Source organism: Podarcis filfolensis (genome assembly GCF_964270895.1).
Source record: "Podarcis filfolensis genome assembly, chromosome: 16".
In the NCBI taxonomy this organism is placed as follows: domain Eukaryota; kingdom Metazoa; phylum Chordata; class Lepidosauria; order Squamata; family Lacertidae; genus Podarcis; species Podarcis filfolensis.
In genome coordinates, this window is record NC_139620.1 from 39,340,021 (window position 1) to 39,361,700 (window position 21,680).

At 46.9% G+C, this 21,680-nt stretch overlaps 1 protein-coding gene across 50 annotated transcripts in view; it reads right to left on the reverse strand.

Annotated features, from left to right (window-relative positions):
• Positions 1-21,680, reverse strand: part of NCOR2 (nuclear receptor corepressor 2) — a 349,636-nt gene that overhangs the window by 217,893 nt on the left and 110,063 nt on the right. For all 50 annotated transcript variants that reach the window (XM_083589595.1, XM_083589578.1, XM_083589576.1 and 47 more), the window contains exons 4-5: positions 17,258-17,432; positions 938-1,117 (exon numbers count right to left, since the gene is read on the reverse strand). In XM_083589595.1, coding sequence (XP_083445721.1) covers positions 938-1,117; positions 17,258-17,432 — 355 coding nt within the window. The remainder of the gene's footprint in view (positions 1-937; positions 1,118-17,257; positions 17,433-21,680) is intronic.

Below are 21,680 nucleotides of genomic sequence, written 5' to 3' on the forward strand. Positions count from 1 at the left end.
CCAAATGTGATGCTTCGCTGTCAAACCACCCAGTTAGAACTGGCATTGTGTCAAAATCACTGGTGACAAACGAGGCTAATTCAGAGTGAGGGCAATGATCCCCATATCAAATTAACCTTCCTCGGAAGGTGCAGTGTCAGGCTCCCGCCCCAAAACACTGCAACAGTGACTCTTACTTGCAAAGAAGGTGGAGATCTTTATTCAGGCTACTGGTGGCACAGGCTCAGCAGCCAGCACAAGGGCCAAAGTCATGATCCCAAGGTACATGAGCAAGGCAAGAGGTTCACAACTGAACAGAAGCTACGATGACATCCCAACAGGGCAGGCTCACTCACAGAATTCTCACACATACAATCCCACCTAAGAAGGTGGCACTGGGTTCTTGGTGACAAGACTGTCCCTTATGCCTCCAGCTGTGACGCTTCCTGTCAGAGGCTCCTTCCAGTCCTACCCTTCCATAATGAGGCTGTGTGCTCCACAGGAGGGACAGAGCCAGCAGATCTGCTTCCTCACAAGGAGAGGCCCTCACTGAGCCCCCCATCAGCTCCTCCTTCCTCCTCCTGTGTCTGGGGCTGCCAAACCATGCCAGATCCTGACAGAGCCAAGGGACCCATGACAGTTGGGGAGGGAATGGGGAAATGTTTGCCCTGAATATGACACATGCAATGGAGTTTAGGGAGGGAAATGCAGCTGGTATTGTGGTTGCTGCTGCCTAAAACATTACACACTACCCACTGTACTATGCTAGTAGCATGCCTTTGCAGGGCAGAGCTGTGAACTCACGTGGCCAACTTTGGCTCAAATGTCTTAAAACCAGCTCATTTCTGTGGTTGGTTATACTCTGAAACACGCTGAAATGCCAGCTGTAACCTGATTAGCAAAGATGAGGTTCAGGGAAGCTATTTCAGTGACAGCAATTGTTTGGGGGAGAAATTACCTGCTTTTTCTTCAACTTGGAAATCTGCTGCTCAACCATGGTGATTTCACGGTCAACACGGTCCATGTTCTGGATCAGCTCCTCCTTAGACAGCCTGGATGGCAACAGATCCAGTTCAGAGTCAGGATGGACAGGGCTGGCTGGTGAAACCGGCTCCAGTTTTCCTGTTAGGCCCCGATCCTGCAAAGTTGAAAGGGGGAGAAAGGCAGATTAAAAAACATTCTTGTACTGCCATTAAAGATCTTGCTGAGGAATCCTCAAAGAAAGTTCTCAGGAATTCCAGGTTTGGCTGTCTGAACACACCAAGCATGTGCTTTGGTTGTATGAATGCAGGTGTAGTGTACCCCTCCCAGACATTCAACATTTCACATGTGTCTGTTTCAAAGTAGGCACTAACTGCTTTCATAAGTCCTTCCCCCTTCTCTTCCTTTCCTCACAGAGGACAGATGGCTGGGTGTGTAACCTTAAACCACTGAGGAGGTGCATGGCTGTCACTTTAGCAGCTGCCCCTCATAAAGAGGCCCACATCCAAGTTTGCTACCTTAATCACAGGCAGCCTCCCCAACCAGGGGAGCAGGGACGACAAAGCGACCATTGTTTGGTAGTACTAACTGGTGTTCCCTACACTCCTGGCAACTGGGAGGCCCCTTTGGGAGACGTTCAGTCAAATCTAATAATGCATATTCTTGCCAGTTAGCATGTGAAGGGGTTAAGACCACAGAGCTGAATTGCTGATAAGGAGATTCAGACCATAGAAATGTAATTGGTAGAGAAGGTTCTGTGTGATGTCATTTCCCCTCCTCTCCTGGGAGGAAGAAGCAAATAAGTATTTCTTGTTCCTTCCACCTTCTCTCTCTTCAACCAACCATGGAAACAGACATCTGTCCACTTGTTCCAGCATCAGGCACAGGCCTTTTCAGTCTGTAACCTGTTTCCCTGAAAAACGGGGTCATAAAGGGGGAGTCTAGTCTAATGGCTAATTCCTATGCATTCGATTAAAATGTATGAGATTTAAACTTTGCTCAGCCCTGTGCTTTTCAAATGCAAGCGGTAAGCTGATCCTTTTACCTGCTAACCTACATACGTGGGTCTGTAATGAGAGAAAATATAGTTAACTATATACCTTCACCTACCCAATAAAACTCACCAGTTCCCTCCCCTTTTTTACTGGTGATTCACTCTATCTGGGCAGATGCCAGACTCTTTTCCTTGTCTTGAGATGACCAGCAGAGGAACATAGGAATCTGCCTTATACAGAGTCAGACCATCTGGCTCTACACTTATCTACACTGCCTGGCAGCAAGAGTTTTTTCCAGTCTTACCCGGATGCCTGGGGTTGAACCGGGGTTCCTCAGTATGCACCGCAGGTGCTCTACCACTGAACTATGGCAGGTGAGTTATTCCATCACCTCTACAGGCCTGCAACCATCCACAAATACCGTCTCCTGCATTCAGCCTCGTCAACTTGTTATTTAGCTGTCTCAGTGGGCAAGACCTTCATTTTATACTCAGTTTAGAAGCATGAGAAGAGCTGATAAGATGGAAAACAAAAGGGCAACTCCCTTAAGTATGAACAGATTTACTGCCCAACAACCAAAACTGCCCAAAACCACTGATGACAACTCTCCACTCAAACCAGATTGTGTTGATGGTGACAAGCATTGGAGCCACGCAAAATATTAAGTCTCCAGAAGATGCAAGACCACAGAGATGCATGCTAGTTCGCTCACCTGCACCAAGGCTTCCTTCTTTTCACTTCCTAAGCCAACCTTCACCAACCTAGGGCCCTCCACATTTCAGACCAGATGTGGGGAACCTTTAGCCCTCCAGCTGTTGCTGAACTATCATCCCTAGCCATTGGCCATGCATACTGGGGCTGATGAGAGTTGTATTTCAACATCATCTGGTAATACAAAGGTTCCCCACATCTGTTTTAGACCACTGGTCTTCAACCAGTAGGTTGGAACCCACCTACCAGGTCACAGCCTGGTCTAAAGAGGGTCACAACTGCAGCACTACCACCATACCAATATATGGCTAAAAATATGAAGAAGACACTGTTCCCCAAATACATGTCTGGGTTATACATGGGCCCCAGGTCTGAAAAAGCTGAAGACTATTATTTTAGAGTAGAATTCCCATCCTTTGTGACCCCTGGCCATGCTGCTTGGGTCCAAAACATTTGGAGGATACCAAGAGCTCAGTCAGTAGAGCACAGGACTCTTCATCCCAGGGCTGTGGGTTCAAGCCCCGGCTGGAGTGAATGATTCCTGAATTGAAGGGTTGGACTAGATGATTGTGGACCATTTCAGCTCTTCTATGTTTCTATGATCTCACATTTTTGCTTCTGATCCTGCCCACCATTGGTAGGTGCCCCTTCCTTCCCCAACATCCTGACAAAGCATTGAGAGTTGGAAGCTGCCTTGTATTGCATAAGACCTTTGGTCCATCTCGCTCAGCATTGTCTACCCTGACTGGCAGCAGCTCTCCAGGGTTACAGTGAGGGGGCTCTCTCCCAGCCCTAGCTACCACTGACCTTCTGCATGCACAGGGGCTGCTCCAGCTGTGGCTCTTCCCCCTCTTGGAAGAATCGGACATTTCAGAAAAAAGCTGCAAAAAACCTAGCTCACTCTCCTGACAGCATCTCCCTTTTCACTCTTTCCCATTAATTGTTCTCCGCAACAGCTGCTCGCAGCTCAGGGCAGTTTTATGAAAATCTGTCTCCCCTCCACCCCCTCCCCATCTCTGCACATATTGTGTAATTATACCAGTAATCCTAAAACTCCAAGGTACACTTACTGTTAACCAGAAATAAGCATCAAATTGCGGGGAAAGGGAACAATTTCTGCCAAAACATCGTTGTGAGGAATGAAGCCACTGCTTTCCCACCCCATCCCCACCCCCAGGAAAATGCAATCCTTGGCATTTCCAGCTGCGAGACTTTTGGGCAGCAAGGAAAGAGGAGGCTTCTGCCCAAGAGTATGAAGAGCTGGGTGGCTAAGCCGTGGCTCTCAGTTTGCTGCCAGGCTCCGTCTCTCATCAGTCTCAGAGGACAACCACCTGTCAGTTAGCACAGGCAAACAACAAGAGTGATGCGAGTTGTGGTCCAACAACATCTACTGCTATTACATAACTCTGGTGCTCTAAAGCTTACATTGGTTGCTCAGACACTATCAGGCCAGGTTCTTCTGTTAATTGACATTGCCCGTAACAACTTGGGTCCAGGATACCTTTAGGGCTGCCTGATGACTGAGATCTTTGGGGCAGCCACTATTAGTGGTCCCCATGGCTTGGATGCACAGAACAGATCCACCAGGAGCTGTGTGTTGACTATTGTGGGCCCAATTTTGTCAAACTTGAGGTCAGGCAGGCACCCTACTTGCTGAACTTCCAGGACTCACTGAATCTTTTTTGCTATTATAGTTCTAACAGGAATCTTAAATGAATTCTGATTTTATACAGTTTTAACTCATTTTTAGTTTCATTGTACTGAGTTTCTCTACACCGCTTAAAGGCAATTGTCATTAAGCTGCATATAAATTGTCAAAACAAAGCACTGGGAAAGGCAGAAGTTAAACCACTGCCAGCCAGAATACCAACTGCTGATGGTTGACCTTGTGGTCAAGTCGTAATAATGTAAGAACAGCTGTACTGCATCGACCCAAGTGGCATCTAATCAAATTGTGACCAGCTAGAGCAGGGGTGGGAGCAGAATGAAATGGTAGAGTTCCACAAGAGCTGTGTTCACAGGTTAGGGCCAAACCAGTTGTAATGCTAAATAAAGCTTTGGACTTAACGCTTTCCTCCCCTGTTGCGGCCCTGATTAAAACTGCCCCCCTGCAGCTGGTATTTGCATTAAGAATAAAGTTCCCATTAGCCTCAGCCTTTAAAAAATGGCCTCACTCACCCCAGTGGGGAGCTCCTGTGCCATTCCTGCTTTCCCAGGATCTCTTGTCCCATTTTGCAAATGCTACACTGGGAGTTTCCTAAGCTTGTGTTTCACAGAATAATAGAATTGGAGTTGGAAGGTAGAATCATAGAAACACAGAATCTTAAAGCTGGAAGGGACTAGAGGGTCATCTAGTCCAACCCCCTGCAATGAAGGAATCTCAGCTAAAGCACCCATGACAGATGGCCAGCCAGCCTCTGCTTAAAACCCTCCAAGAAAGGAGAGTCCACCACCTTCCGAGTGTGTCCATTCCACTGTTGGCTCTTACCACCAGCAAGCTCTTCCTGTCCAAGATCCTTGAGTCTCACAATAAGGCTTTTAACTGCCCCCCAACCCGTCTCCGCAAGTATGTGCCGCAGGGACAGCCCAAGGACAAGATCAGGCCAATTATTTTTAGCATCCATACAGAGCTGGAGGGATTCACACGCTTCAGGTTCTGCATCCTCTCCTTGAATCTCTGCAGTTGGCATCTTTCTCTGAAACTAGAGGAAGGGGATGCCAAGTCTCACATACTCTCATGTGGAGATGGCACACAAGTCGCTAGTGCCAAACCACAGTTGATGTCTGAGCTTTACACAGTGTATGGGGGAGAGATAATGCTGCTGCTGTTGCAAAACACGACTGCATAACAGGAGGCAAGAGAAGAAGAGGGGAGCAGAGAGGAAGATGAAACTGGATACAAAAGATGAGACTGGGTGATCCAAGGAAGAAACAACTGCCATTAACACACACACCCCAAATCAAAGCAGGAGCAGGAGCATCATCCATCAGGCTTAGCAGCCCGTCCAGAAGGCCCTTTGCAGAAGGTCCCAGGTTCAATCCTCAGCATCTCCAGGTAGGGCTGGAACCCTATCCCAAACTGCCACTCTCCATATGTTGTTGGATTCCAACATCCATCAACCACAGCCAGCAGGTGCAATGGTCAGGGATCATAGGAGCTGGAATTAAAAACATCTGGAGCGCACCAAGTCAGAAACAGCTAGTGTACATAATGCTGAGCTAGATCCTAATGGGCCAATGGTCGTATGTGGGATAAGGCTGCTTCTTGTGTTCACTCAAACCCCTTGCATTGTAATATACTTCTTTCTTCATTAGATTTTTATTCCAGTGTCTTACAATAAATTCAAAACAGCACACAAAATGAGTATGCCATTTTCCCAAAAGAAATATTCAAAAACAACAGCAAAAGCAACTTGAAAACAAAAGACACACAACAGTATCTCCTTCACCTGGGAGCGAAATTTCCATTTCAGCCAGTTTCCTAAATGGAAGAATAGAGGTGGCCATGCATTAATCCTTGTGCATGGCATTCCAAATGCACTACTTCTCCTAGTCAGCACCAGTCACACCTCAAACGGTTGTGGCACTCTCAGTGCAACCTCCTCTGGCATTAATGCAGCTTTCCCCAACTGCCTAATGTCACTAGACTCCAACACCCATCATCCATGACTGCTAGACATTCTGGCTGGAGTTGTTGCAATCCGGAGTCCAACAACATCCAAAGGGTGTTAAATCAACCAAAGGGGAGGCAGGGGAGGCCACCTCCCAAAAGAGAAAGGTGAAATTCGTTAAGGAATTTTAGGAAAGTGACTTCATATGGGGGCTTCCCCAGACAACTTATTTATTGTGCATTTATCCTAAGTTGCATGCACAAAGTTTACACAGAGTTTAGACTATGTCCTGACTTTACTGAGTGTTTGTTCTGAGTTGTTTGTGGGGAGGTTATATAGCAATGAACATTCATTCCATTTGCTTCCACAGTGGTTATATGCCTTCCCACTAATAAATCATTCAGCCCACACTTTACAGTGCACTTCACCAACACCTTTCTAACCACAAAAGTTTACTTTTTAAAAAAGCAACCATGAGATTGGTTTCACCGCGGCAACAGAGCAATTAATCCACTTTAATTGCACAAGCCTACTTTTCCTGTATGTGCTTGTATCCTTCCACAAAATAGTGACAGACTGGACACAGCCTGTTTGAGAAGCAATCCGTTCAGTAACAGGCTCCATTGGCTCTCATGTCCAGCTTTAAAAGAAAATTAATCTGGATAAGTATAACTAAGAGGGCAGCAGTCTCCTTAAAGAATTAGTCAGGCAGGCAGGTTTGAAATATATTAACCGACCAAACCTACACTTTAATAATAATAATTCAACACAGAACATGATACACTCTTTATTTTTCCAAAGTTGTGCACAGGTGAGAGAAGATATGCCCATTTTAATAGGGCACCTGCCACCCACAATCTTTCTAGGGGCTCATCCACACTTCCTTTTGTGGCACAGGCACAGGTCCACGTTTTAAAGCTCTGTGTCTCAGCAAGTTTTCTTGTTTTTTGTTTTGTTTTGCCCCACCGCTTTCCCCAGGAAAACCCACATTTCACCACTGGATTGGAGCAAATGGCAATCCGCAGAAAAAGACACATTTTCCTCATTAAATAAGGTTGCTGAAATAAAGAAAACTTGGGATAACAAGGAGTGGGCATTGGTGTGAAAGAAGTGTGACTTCAGGGTTGTCTCCAATGCTAAGCTTACTTAAAGTAGGGCCATTGAAATAATGAACATGACTAAAACTTATGCCCATTGATTTTATTGAGTCTACTCTGAGTAGAAGTGAGTGGAATACAACACCCTCAGTTCTGAATGCAAATCCCTAGGCTGAGAATGCACTCAGAGGCACCCTGCTGTCTATTTTTGTACACGGCTTTTGTACATGGCTCAGGTTGGTAGATATTTTAATCTATTTATTTCATAACATTTATACATCACTTGGTTGTTTAAAAAAAGCACTCAAAGCAGTTTACAAAAAGAATAGAACAATAATACCAGTGAAAACTCTTAAAAACAGCTATATAATATATTAACAAAATAATTAAAATCAAGGGTAAGTAAAAAGCCGATTAAAACACATGCCAACATTATACATATCTAGGTAGGTTTGTCTAAACAAAAAATGTTTTTAGGAATGAAGGCACCTGCCTGATGTCAATAAGCAGGGAGTTCCGAAGTGTGGGGGCTGCCACAGTAAAAGATTGAAGTTTTTCAAATGTGCAACGAGTATCGTATGGCACCTGCAGCAGTGCCAGTTCTGCAGACTGAAGCAGATGAGAGGCTAGGCATGGCGTAAGGCGATCTCACAGGTAATATGACCCCAAGTTCTTGAGGGCTTTATATGGTAACAGTAACACCTTGAACTTAGCCCAGGAGCAAAACAGTAACCAGTGCAGGTCTCTGAGCACAGGTGTTCTATGCTGATAGGGTCTCCCTCCTGTCAGCACTTGTGCTGCAGCATTTTCTGCACTCACTGCAGCTTCTGAATCAAGCGCAAGGGGAGCCCCACGCTGCAGTAATCCAGTCCTGAAGTAACCAGGGCATGAATTACTGCGCCAAGCTTTCCTGATCCAGAAATGGTCACAGCTGATCTGAGTTTCTAGTAAAAACAAACAAACAGATATATCCCACTTTATATCCTGAGAGGTTCTCAAAGCAGCTTGCAAAAGGTTCTCATAATAAAAACTACATTCAAGTCCAGTATTTGGAACTGGTATCGGGAAAAGAAGCAATGGGGCATTTTTTTTTTGCCCTCACCCTTAGTCTTCCCTGTTCAGGGGCAGCCCAAAACATGTTGGCACCTGAGGCGAACCACAAAATGGCACATGCGCACTCCTTCCAAGGAAGAAGGGATGAGTGGAGCTATACATCTGAACGAAGGGCTAATACAGATTTGCACTGGGAGGGTGGGAGGAGGCCAGCAGCACCTCCCAGAGGCAGCCGTGGGGGTGGTATTGTGGGGGGTGCTAGAGGGGCAGCAGGCGCACCAGGGGCAGCGGACAAGAATTCCTTGGGGGCCAGATCTGCTGCTGTTGTGGATTCTGCCACCTAGGGCAGTCGCCCCCCCTTGCCTCATGAGGGGGGGCCTCTGATGCTGCTCTTCAGCCTCCACCTGCGAAGCCACAGAGGCCACTGGTGTCCTTGGAGGAAGGGAGGGCAGCTGAGTCGCCCAGCCCAGGATGCAGACAAGTTTGAGACTCCAACTTCGCCAGTCACCATGGTTTAATGGCGAGGGGTGATGGCAGTTCAACAACACCCAGAGGGCACCAAGTTAGGGAAAGCTGTTCTAGAGAGCTGGGGGAGGGGAGAGAAGCAAGGGAGAAGCTATTCTGAGCCTAGTGCATTTCCTTTAATCTCATTTATGAGAAGAAATTGGGTGGGGGGACACCCCAGTGCCCTTTTCAGCACTCTTATCAGAGAAAGGAAATGAGATTTCTAAAGCTCACATTTAGAGAGAAGGAAGGGGGAAGGGAGGAAAGTGAATTTCCACTTGAGACACACTTCAGCCAACAGCTTTTGTAATGGAAATGTCGCTCTTTGGGAATGCTCAGATTTCAGATGGGGCTTTTGGGGGAGGGGGGAGCTGAAACTCCTTGCTCCAGCCCTTTGAATGCTAGCTCCCAGGTGACCATCTGGGAGGAGCAGAGGGAGAGAAAGAGATTTGCCAGACCATTAATCAGCACCATTGGGGGTGCTAATGCTGGGGAACAGGCCTGGATTGACAGCTTCGTGAATGGAGGTCGCTTTTATTCAATCAGTTCCGCAAACGAGATTGGCCTCCCAAGGGTGCCCCCATCCTTCCACAGCTGGGCCCGTCAAGGACCCAATTACATTATGAACTCGGCTTCAAGGGAACCAGTGCCCGGGGGGGGGGGGATTACATCCCCTCCACAGCCAGCACTAGGGTGGGGACTGAAAGGAGGAAGAGCAAATAAGAAAACAGTGGTGCACTCTTTACATAAATAAGGGCTTGTATTAGGACTGCCATGCTATATTTACTTCTCTCTATCTTACAAGGGACTCGAGCCCCCCAAATACCACCAACCCAAATTATTGCAAGTGTTTATATCGCATAGGCTCATTGGTAGTACACATGCCTGGTATGCAAAGCCCCCCCCCCCAAATCAATCTCTGGCATCTCCAGGCATCTCCAGCAGCAGGTGCTGCCGCCAGTTTAAGAGCACATAAGAAAGAGCCACCATGGGCTCCTTAGCTTCATCAGGACTTGGCATGGCTTGGCAGCTCAACATGGAGGAGGAGGAAGGAGATGAAGCAGAGTGGGGGGGGGGGAGGCAGGCATCCAGTAATGGAAGATGGCAGTTCTCTTCTTTTGACTCAAAGTATCAAAAGAGAGGGAACTGCCACTCTCTCCACCATCCCACCTGGAGAGGGGGTTGGAATCCACTCAGAGGGAACATTCCCGTAAAGCAAGAAAATCTCGCTGTGCCTTGGCTTTAAAAAGTGGGGGGGGGGCACCACAACTGTTGGGACATCTTCATTGCTCCTGCTCAGCTCCAAATCTCCTGCCTTACTTGTATTCTTTGGAATCACAACTTCTGGACCCTGCGCTGGCCTGAATTAAGATCTCTTTCGTACTCACAAGCCTACTGCACAAGGGGGAAATGGAAATTCATTGCTCTACACACTTTTGCCTCTGACCCCACCCAGCACAGGCATGTGGGCCCCAGAAGGGAACAGGGCCCTCAAGCTCAGAACACCTTCCTCAACCCTGGCTTCTCCAATGCTTGTGCAAAAACTGTACAAAGCTTCCGGGTTGGCAACTTAAGGTAGAGTATAATTTTGTATCTCCTTGCCTTCTGGCATTTCAGCCGCCTTATTATCATGCCTTAAGGATGCACTGAATGAGATGCTGAAGCCGTCATCCTGTTGGTGTAGTTCAGCAAAGCTTCTCATCAGAAGGAGAAGAGGGGAAGAGGGAGAGAAAGGGAGAGACAACATTTCTTCCAATTACAGAGGCGGAATCCATGAAGTTAAGGGATTCACTTTCACCCAGAGCAGACAGGGTGAGGTGTCACCTTGTAATATTGATGGAACAGAACGGAAAGGTCTAATTATGTAAATGATGAGCTGGGCTTGCTAAGAAGAAGCAGCCAGCCTTAACGAGGAAGGGGGGTCTCTTGCCACAGTTACAGCTTGAAAGGTAATTTAAACAGTGGCTATAAGCGTCAATCAAAAAGGCAAGGAGCAGAAAGCGGCAGAAGATCACTTCTAAAAGCTGCATCCAAGTAGCGGGCAGACACACAGCACAGCACCAGGTGAATAAATTCCCAGGATTCCACTCGTCTTTGGCATCTCTCAATAAAATACGCAGTTGACAGCCGATGGGAAACAGAACAAGAAATCCCAGCCTCTCAGACTCATAAGATCAGAAGCCTTCAACCTTTTCAAACTCAAAATATATTTTACGGATCTGGGTCCTTTCTGCCTTTTTCCTTTGTGGCCCCCGCTATAATGTCCCTAACCTCTTCTCACAAACAACAGCACACTTGAAAATTGAAGATCAGTATGTTGTATGAATCACTTTCAATTGTAAAATCAATGCATGGCATAACTTGTAAATCAATATCAGAATTATAGGGGGAAAGGTACGGCATTAACAAGAGCCCTGCTGGATCAGCTTAAAAGCCTGTCTTGCCCAGCATTCTGGACTAACAGATGCTTCAAGAAGCCAAACAGCAGGGCTGGAAGGCAACATCCTTTGGTCACTGTTGCTCCCTATTGACAGATATACTGCCTTTGGGAATGTGGGTTCCATTTAGCCATCGTGACTAATATCCACTGATAGTCATACAAATTAGATGGTAAAGCCACCTAATCTAGGTCAGTGTGAACTATTGCATCTTGCGGCAATGAGTTAACTCCATAAGTTAACAGATGTTGTGTGGCCTGCAGAAACATCCCAAGGGCCAGGGGGAGGCCTGGGCCTGAGCTTCCCTAACACTGTATAACAAAACAGAAACAGAGGACCACCAGTGGGGAAAACAGCAAAATAAAACAAACAGTTCTCCACTGAAAATAAAATGCTTGGGATCTGCTCCCTGAAGGGATAGTACAGCTAAGCACAGGCCACTTTTTAATCTCCTCACTCACACTACAATACCACACTGTTCAGGCCTGCACTACTTCATTTTAGCCACCTTGGTTGTTTTGTTTTGTTGTTGAAGCAAGAAGTGGAATCTGTGAAGTTACAGAGACGAGGTAACGTCTCTAAAGCATGTGTTGCTTTGCCTCCGTGCTGGGCTAACGGCATCCCGGTCCGACTGGCAGGAACCATGCAGTCCGGCAGCACCGCCAAAGGCCAGCCCCTCCTGCTTCACAGCCTTCTCCTCAGGAAGCAACCATGATCTCTTTGCTGAGGAGAATGGGGAACAGCTCTCCACCTGCCCCAGTGCACAAAGCTACTGTTGTCAAGGGAATGTCCACTTGGTATGTTCACTGCTTTCCCCCCAAATGTAAGCATTCAGAATGAAAATAACAATACAGTGTCTGAGAGGAGGAGAAATAAATCACAGACTTAAGTTGGCTCCCTTTAATCCTATGATATCACACTGTTTCTTTCACCCACAAGCCTGTGGCTATCTCTTTTTATTTGTTCGTTTGCTGTTAATGTGGATGTACCGTATTTTTCGCTCTATAGGACGCACTTTTTCCCCTTCAAAAATGAAGGGGAAATGTGTGTGCGTCCTATGAAGCGAAGACGCCATAGCCCCGCGACCCTCTCCCGGCTGGAGAGGTGACGCGCGGCTATGGAAGGAGCCTCTATAGCCGCGCGTCACCTCTCCAGCCGGGAGAGCGTGAGCGGGGCTAAAGAAGCCCCCCGCGACCCTCTCCCGGCTGGAGAGATGATGTGCGGCTATGGCAGCAGCCTCCCCGCTGCGCCTTTCCGCTGCTCCCTGACCTGCTCTTTGGGGCTGGCGGTGGGCTTCGAAAGGAACAGAGCAGGTTGAAAGGAACCTGAAGCCTGGAGAGCGAGGGGGGTTGGTGCACACCGACCCCTCTCGCTCTCCAGGCTTCCAAGGTAGCCGCCTGAACGCACCTTAAATGGCACCTTGTTTTAGAGCGGAAAACAAGAGGGGGGAAATTCTCCCCCTCTCTGCGCAGCGCCTCCTGCCGCTTCGCTGAAGGGGCACTGGGCAGAGAGGGGGAGAATTTTTTTTTCTTGTTCTCCCCCCTCTAAAACAAGGTGCATCCTATTGTCCGGTGCGTCCAGTACTTCATTAGTACATCCACATTAGTACAACAACTGTTGCATTCAAAAAAGAGTAAGGAAAAAAATTTCTTTTCATATACTTCCCATCCACGCCTTCCATGGTTTCCTCCCTATTCCCAACCTATCCACGTCTTCCTGTTCTTCTAAATTTTCCTCTCTCCTTCTCTTTATCTCATGTTATAACTTGCACTGCTAAATTATAATCACCCTGCTAGGTTGATTGTCTTACTATAATAATTTTTCTTATACAACACACAATCCTCTTTAAGTTCTTTTTCATCTCTGTTTCTGTTAGTCCTACCCACGAGTTCCGCATATTCCAGCAGTTGATGATGCCACTCTTCTTCGGCTGAAATCACGGCTGTTCTCCACTTTTGTGCAAGTAAAATCCGTGCTGCCGTGGTTGCATACATCAATAGACTCACTTGTTTTGGGGGGGACTTCTGTCATTATTATAGCCAGAAGATAAGCTTCTGGGTTTTTAGGAAAGGCGCTTTTAAACATTCTTCCCCCCCCCCAGTTTGCTATGGATTAATTCCCAGTAATTTTTAATAACCCTACAAGACCACCACACATGGTAGAATGTTCCTACACTCTCTCTACGTTTCCAACATTTATCACTCTCTGCTTTGAACATCTTTGCCAACTTGTTGGGAGTTAAATACCACCTATGAATCATCTTAAGATAGCTTTCTTTTAAAGTGTAACAGGCAGTAAACTTCAAGCTGTTTTTCCAAAATTGTTTCCATAAGCTTAGGTCAATATTATGTCCCACATCCCTAGTCCAGCTGATCATAGATGACTTAAGAAATATATAATTTTTTAAAAGTTTTTACCTTCAATCCTAATAACTCCTTTTCAAATTGTGATTGATTGTCTGCAAAACCATATTTTTGTCTGCCTTAAACAGAGCATTTAGTTGATAATAGTTTAGCCAGTCTGTTACATACTCTTTAATTTCTTCTTCTTTTTTCATTTTTGGTCCCCCCCCCCCTTAAGATCTCTGTATGTACCCCACTCAACAACAGTGGCTATCTCACAGGTTTCTTTCTCTCCGTCTCTCACAGTGGTGACTTTTTCCTTCAGAGTTTCTTTTTTAAAAATGATGGAAAATGTGTTGTTGCCTCTGCAAACTCCTCCATTTCTTCCCAACCTGGTAGTGATGGGACATATTTGGGAGAAGGAAAGGCTAAGGAATGAACCCAGAGTGGAGTCCGTAAGACAGCTGGATGACGCCTTGGACGCCTCCTTCTGGCAACTCCTGCAGCCAAGCTGGTGTCAAACAAACATCTTGCTCTGCTTTCCTCTGGACCATGTCAGTGAGGCCAAGACGGGGATCTTGACGTCTAGGCAGCCCAGGACCTCCATACACACCAGGTCCCAGAAAGATTTATTGGTGCTGCTGGAGCAGCAAGAACAACATGGCTTGACTTCACCCACAGAGGCATACTCCATTGTCTCACAAGACAGACAGATGCCAACAGGTGGTGATGGTTAAGGAGCTGGCAGCTGTGGTGTTAGCACACACATTTACTGTCTCTGTTCAAAGAGCTACAACCCCGCTCACCACCACCAGCACTAGAGCTAGATCACTCATTTAGATATTAGGCCCTTGCCAAGTGGGAGGCCTACCAAAGTCTAACGCAGGATTTGGCCAGTTCCATTAATAACTGCATGACCCAGACCCACTGAGTGTGAGTGTGGACAGCGTGGGAGGACAGAGCCCATGCCTGCTTAATCCCTGCAACATACAAGAGCCCCAGATTCCCATAGGAGAAGGAGAAGGAAGGTGGTGGTGGGGGGAATAGCATAGCCCTTTCTCAGCTGCCTGATTTTGCAAGAATCCCTCATTAGCAAAGGGCAAGAGCACAGCTCCACACACCGGCCAGGCAAAGCAGATATACTGCTCAGTAAGACCCTATCCACACTATAGTTTAAAGCAGCAGCATGCCATTTTAAATGGTCATGGCTTTTACCCACCCAAAGAATCCTGGGAAATGCAGTAGTTTGCTAAGAGTGCTGAGAGCTGTCAGTAGCCCGCTATTCCCCTTACAGGGCTACAATTCCCAGAGTTCCTTGGGAAGCGGGACTGGTCATTAAACCATTTGTAGCTCTGTGAAGAGAATAGGGGGTCTCCTAGTGATTCTCATCACAAACCACACTTGTCAGGATCCTTTGGGTGAAGCCATGACTAATTAAAGTGGCATAATAAGGCTTCAAATGTATAGTGCAGATGGGGCTTAAGGTATTCCCTTACACCTCTGGAATGACTATGAAGAATTCTGTGGGCTAAATTCTGCCAGTAAACAAGTTTTCTATGTCCTTCCCAGCTGCCCCCTCCCCCAACAAGATTTTTTGTGTTGTCATTTTCGCCGCCCGCAATGGTCTGACTCTGTATAAGGCAGCTTCCTATGCTCCTGTGTTCCCCCCAGTCACGTCCACTCCCCAGACTATGCTTATTTCCTCAGACCACGATCTCTCACTCGCACTGCTCCACCATCCACTCAAATGATTTTGCCTGGCTGGAATCTGTTCTTGAACTGGGATATTGCCCAGAGGGTGAGAATGCCCAAGCTTTGCACCAAGCCAGAAGACAAAGCAGCTTAATCTACAGAGCAGGAGTCACCAACTAGGCCTTCTCTAGTTCTCACGAAATACCCTTGCTGAAATTAGGCTGTTGGCCGCTGCAGCCAACAGAACATAATGCAATGGGGGTGGTGTTTGTGATGTGTGTATGGTACCCACAACAAGCTTCTCCAGTTTGCAAATTTGCCCAGAGGCCCAAAAAGGTTGAAGATGATGCATAAATTATTCCCAGCAAAATCTGTGGTCCAGAACTGATGTTTGCATGTGCTTCTAAATTAGACTGCTTTAAGTTAAGAAAGCCTTAGAGAAAAACCAGGAGTGGAGCTGGGATAGAAGATTAAGTTCTCATTTCTGGCACTGATCAGAGGCACCTTCTTTCTTAACTACGCATGCATGCACACCCCCCACACCCCACTACTTTGCATCTGGCTCTAGCTGGTGTACCTCTAGGTCCTAGTAAAAGACCAAGTAGATCATACAAGGCCAAAAGTCCACCCCACAGGGGCACATAAATATATTACAACTCACTCGGAGAACGATTATAGCCCACCCAGACCACCATAGAAAAACAAAATTGGCAATTGAGGTTTGTGCCAAGCATTTGCAGCTCAGAGCATGCTTTTCCAAAGCCAAAACTGCAGCCAAATTCAAAGCCTCAGCAACTGAGCATCCAACACTCGGTCTGAAAGGGACACACAACAGCCTATAGTCCAATGTGCAAGTGCAGGACTATCACTGCCTGCAGCCAAATCGTTTATTCAAATCCACATGCAATACCCTGCCCCTTAAGAAACCCTCCCCACTTCTCGTATAGCCCTGGGAGCTCCTTGCCTTCTGTGCTTCTACACACTCCTTCCCAGCTTCTTCCCCATCATCCTTTCCCTCAGTCACCTCCACATATTTTTTCTCTCAACTCAACCGACTTGTATCCCACTTATTCTGAAAAGAGCTCAGGGCAGTGTGCATAAGGCTAGCCCATGTTGTTGTTATTGTTGCTATTATTATTTAAATCTGAAGATCCTGAGGCACTTCACTACAGAAAAATACAAAATTAGAATACAAAATACTAATAAAAGCAAAACAGAAACAAAATCTTCACAAAAACTCTGTAAGGTAGATCCACACTGAGAGGCAATAGCTGATCAGTGAGTGAATGTCTCAGCTGACAGAAGGAAAGGAACCTCTATCCACTGCACCACACCACTGCTTTCCATTCCCCAGATTCCTGCTTCCCAACCAACTATTCTGCTCTCTCGTCTTTCTGCCACCCTTTCTCCTTCAGTTCACTTACACCAGCAGCCCTCCTGTTCATCCAGCTTCCAAAAACCTTGGCTTTCCCTGCAGACAATATTGCAGACAAATCCATTAAGGTTGCAAATCCTTCCATTTGGCAAAGCAGAATTTTGTGGGGTCTGCAAGGTGCATTCTGGGGTGCCTGTCAGGCCCTTCTGCTGCAAAGCGTTCAGCCAGTGGGCCCATGTAAGGTGAAGGCAACGCCAGCATTTTAGTTCCTCTGAGCCAGCCTCTAAGACCAGCAGAAGTGAGAGTTCTAAAAATCCATTTGCTGGCTGCATATTGCAAACAGCTAGAATATTGCAGACCACACAGACAGTTTTCAAGTTGCCCATTGTATTTCTCCCAGCCGCCACCTCCTCCTCCTCCTTTTCCTCATCGCAAAACCAACATGTACTGTACTGCGTGTGCCTGGCTCCTTGGCTTACCTTGGAGAGATCCTCCGTCCCTCCCTGCTGACTGAGCAGAGGTGAATGTCTCAGCAAAGGCTCTTGCAGCAGCTCCAGCCGGGGCCGTTTCGTCTCAATGAACTCAATTTCCGACTGTTTGCTCAGGTCAGAGAGGTAGGAATGTGACTCAGCTCGGGCGTGCAACTCCTGCGACCTGATGGGGAGGCAAAAAGAAAGGATCCGTTACAGGGCCACAAGGCAGCCTTAGTCCTGGGATGCACCTGCAGTACAGAGAAAGCAGAAGAAAGGGCACAGGAATTAGGACTGCTGTGACAGGTAGTGCTGGGTCCTGGCCTAGGAGCCTTGGTGAAGGAAGTTTCCTGCAGCTTTTCCACTAGCCGGAAAAGGGAACTGTGAGCAGTTCAGGCTGAGACATCCTCACACCCTCCCAGAATCCTCTCAGTCCTAAGGATCACACAAGTGCACACAGCCGATCCTATGGCACTGCCTGCTATTAATAGATACATTGATTGAATCTGTATACTGCCTCACTATAAAGACTCCTAGATCTGCTGCTCTTGCTCAGTAAGCAAACCCAGCTAAGAAGAAACACCTTCACACAACACACTATAATCTCTCTTGCACCACCCAACAAGGCTGAATATCTGCCATTTTGCCTCTGGGCTTTCTGTTGTTGCCTCAGGTGCTTGACAGTCTGTCAGAAAGACAAAAAGAAATTCTTTTTTGAGAACATTTTATTAAATTTTCCAAAAGTAACAACAAAAGCATCATCAACAAATTTTAAAACCATAATTTTATTTGACTTTCCTCACCGCCCCTTCTTGGTTTCATTGTTTGATTCTCATTCACGCAGGTCGTTAAAAGCTTGACAGTCTTTCAACCTGAGTGCCTGACACACTATCTGTCACTATGCTGAATCTTTCCCATTTGCTAAGCACTCTCTTGTATTCATAGCATGCATCTTCAAAACAGCTCCTTGAGGCAGGCCTGACATATATCCCTAAGGCAGAAGGCAACTTGAATCCATTCCTCCCAAGTCTGCACAGCATACCATTTCCCTCAGCATGAAGAGCTTTCCCAGGGAAAGAAGCCCCACCTGGATTCCCTTTTGTAATCACGATCTGAATCAGGTGCCACCCCCTGCCAGGCCCTGCTCTTGAACAGTTGTGGGCTGTGGAAAAAAGTCACTGTGGTCGAGAAGCTTTCACTGGTGCCAGAAAATATCAGCTGATCCTCTCTCACCCAGTGGGTGCAAGGCAGTCTCATAACCAATGTCCTAGTCTCCCTGCAGCTTCCCTCCTTTAGTCAGTGGGGGTGCACAAGCTGAACCCCACCCCCCAAACCACCCTCAAGCATCCAGGTGCCCTCAAGAGTCGTTGTAGGGGGGAAACTGGGAACCTGTGGCCCTCCAGATACTGCTGGGTGATTGTAAACCACTTGAGGATGCCTTGTGGCTTGTGAGAAACAATTGAGGAATAATCATACTAGCCATACTTAGCTGTTGCCCTTGTTATGTTGCTGGGGCTGCTGGGAGTCCAACAGCATCAGGACGCATGGTGCTGATAACACCAAGGTTGCAGGTTCGATCCCAATATGGGACAGCTGCATATTCATTCCTGCATTGCAGGGTATTGGACTAGAACTAGATGATCCTCAGGGTCCCTTCCAACTCTACAATTCTGTGAGTCTACGACCAAAAGGTGACGACAGGAGATGAAGAGGAGAAACCCCTTCGCAAACCTATTTGGCTGCATCTTAAATCTGGTAAACCTATTGAGCATCCCATCTGGCATTAGCACTGCAAGTGCTACCAGCTCGTCTCCCCAGCCCCAACCCACCACCATCTTCCCAACCCCTCAATCAAGAGGATTAATTGCTTTCAATAAGAATCGCAATTAAGCTTTCCCCTCTCAACACACTCCGCACGTCTGCTTCGGAGGGCTGCAAGCAAACGTAGGCTTATTAACGTGCACAGAATGTATCGTTTTTGACAAAAGGACCATACTTCTCGTTACCATGGGACAAATGCTTCAAAACCTTAATTGCCAGGAAGGGGAAAAGAAAAAAGATAAAGAAAACAGAATTAAAAGCGGGTGAGGAACCCTTAACAACGACCAGCTCCAAGGAAGAATGACTCACAAACCTACCCAAACCTCCTTTGAAAACAAACTGCCTTGCCTTTACTACTATGGGTGGAGGCAAAAATGCACAGGGCAAATTTACATGTACAGCCATTTGTTACAGCTTCCATTTCTTTCCTCAAGACGGAAGTCTAATGATTAATCTTCCCCGCTCCCCTCAGAAAAGCACTACACATAATGAACTCTCTATCCATATATTGATTTTTTCTGAAGTGACTATGCAGATATAACTGTACCCACCTACCCACCCTGTGTATTCAGGTAGAGTAAAAGATGGTAGAATGAGTGGGGCAAAGAAGGCATGAACTGGAATAACTGCAATGTTCTGCTTTAGGGCAGAATTTCGGGGGCCCACTCAGGTGTATGATCAGGATGTGCCCCCTCCAAACAAATCAGGGCTGGCTTACATCACTTCCTTCAAAAGGTGGTAAAGGTAAAGGGACCCTGACCATTAGGTCCAGTCGTGGCCGACTCTGGGGTTGCAGCGCTCATCTCGCTCTATGGGCCGAGGGAGCCGGCGTACAGCTTCCGGGTCATGTGGCCAGAATGACTAAGCCGCTTCTGGCGAACCAGAGCAGCACACGGAAACGCCGTTTACCTTCCCGCCAGAGCAGTACCTATTTATCTACTTGTACTTTGATATGCTTTTGATCTGCTAGGTTGGCAGGAGCAGGGACCAAGCAACAGGAGCTCACCCCGTCGCGGGGATTCGAACCGCCGACCTTCTGATCGGCAAGTCCTAGGCTCTGTGGTTTAACCCACAGCGCCACCCGTGTCCCTCAAAAGGTGGAAATGCCACCTAAATAAGACCTCCCCATAAGACATGGGTGGGGACTCTCCCCAGGTGACACCTCTTCCCCAGATGCACACCTCCCTGTTTGCTTTTGGGCTCCTGAGCTGTGATAATGCCTCTTGCTTAGAAGTGCAGAGTTGGGAGGGGCCACAGGCCATCTATTTCAACCCCCTGCAATGCAGGAATATTTTGCCCAAGGTGGGGCTCGAACCCACAACCCTGAGATTAAAAGTATTATGCTTTACCGACTCAAGCTCATCCCAGTGGAGGACAGAGAGGGGTGCATGAGCATATAAGGAAACTAGCCAAGTGTACAAAGATAAAGTTTCCATATGTGGCCCCTGGCTCCACCTGCTGCTGGAAGGTTGTCCAGAAGGGCATGCAGCTGTCTGGCTGAAAAAAACATCCCTGCAGGACCATGCAGTCCACAGTCCAAGACTGCTGTGCCGCACCACTGAACAAGGCTAGGCTAGGGCTGAGGGTGGTTAAGCCTGAATCTAGGCCAGGTGGGTTTCCCAACCCAGGGTGTGGGAGAGGGGGAGTGCGGGATCCTCCAACTGAGGTCAGTTCCCGGAGTTAGAAGATGGAGCCTGAATTTCGGGGGGTTGGACTAGATGACCCTCAAGGTCCCTTCCAACTCTAAAATTCTATGGTTCTATGAAATGCTGAAAGCAGAGAATACTGCTCTGTTGGCACAAAAACATTCAGTGCCTGGGGAGGTAATGGTGGCGGTGAGAGTGTGCTAAGCTGGTTGCACGGTGTTGAGTGAGGGGGGAGAGTGATCTATTCACCTAAGACAGTGGTTCTCAAACTTTGTTCTCTGGGCCACACGAAATATTTCATTGAAAAGAAATACATTGGAAAACACAACTAGGATTGTTCTCAGTATCACTTGATGCTCTTGCTCACATTTTGAAAATATATCTATCCATATTCTACAAATATTATATATATATATATATTATACTACACTGAAATGTTCATGTGTTTCATTGATTGTCCTTGAATCTTCCCATCACGCTTGCCATCCTCTTCTGCCACACCAGTGTGTGCACTACCACTGACTGAAGATATATCCCCCCACTAAAAAAGGCAACGGGTGAGTCTTGTCCTTGCTTTTCTGGCAATTTGCCTGTTTTGAAATCTGCTGGCTGGGTAAGAGAGAAAGTATTTATATCAGATCTGGCCAATCAAGAGATTTTGTTCTGAGAGGAACAAGAAACATGGTCTTCTCAGTGGTGGCCATGTAACTGCAAAGATTTATTTTGAGTGAGCCCAGGCAAGCCCCATCCCCCAAATATTTAAACAAGCCTCAAAGACCTATCATTTAGCCTTTGTGGGCAAATTTAGGAGTTGGGCTGTAGGTGCTATCCTGATTATTAATGTTATGCTAGGTTACTGTTACTGTATTGTTAGTACCAAATGTGAATATTGCTTGAATGAACTCAATGTTTTGCTGTTATGTTGTATTGTGCACGGGTGGATATAAAGTTCATAAACTGCACTG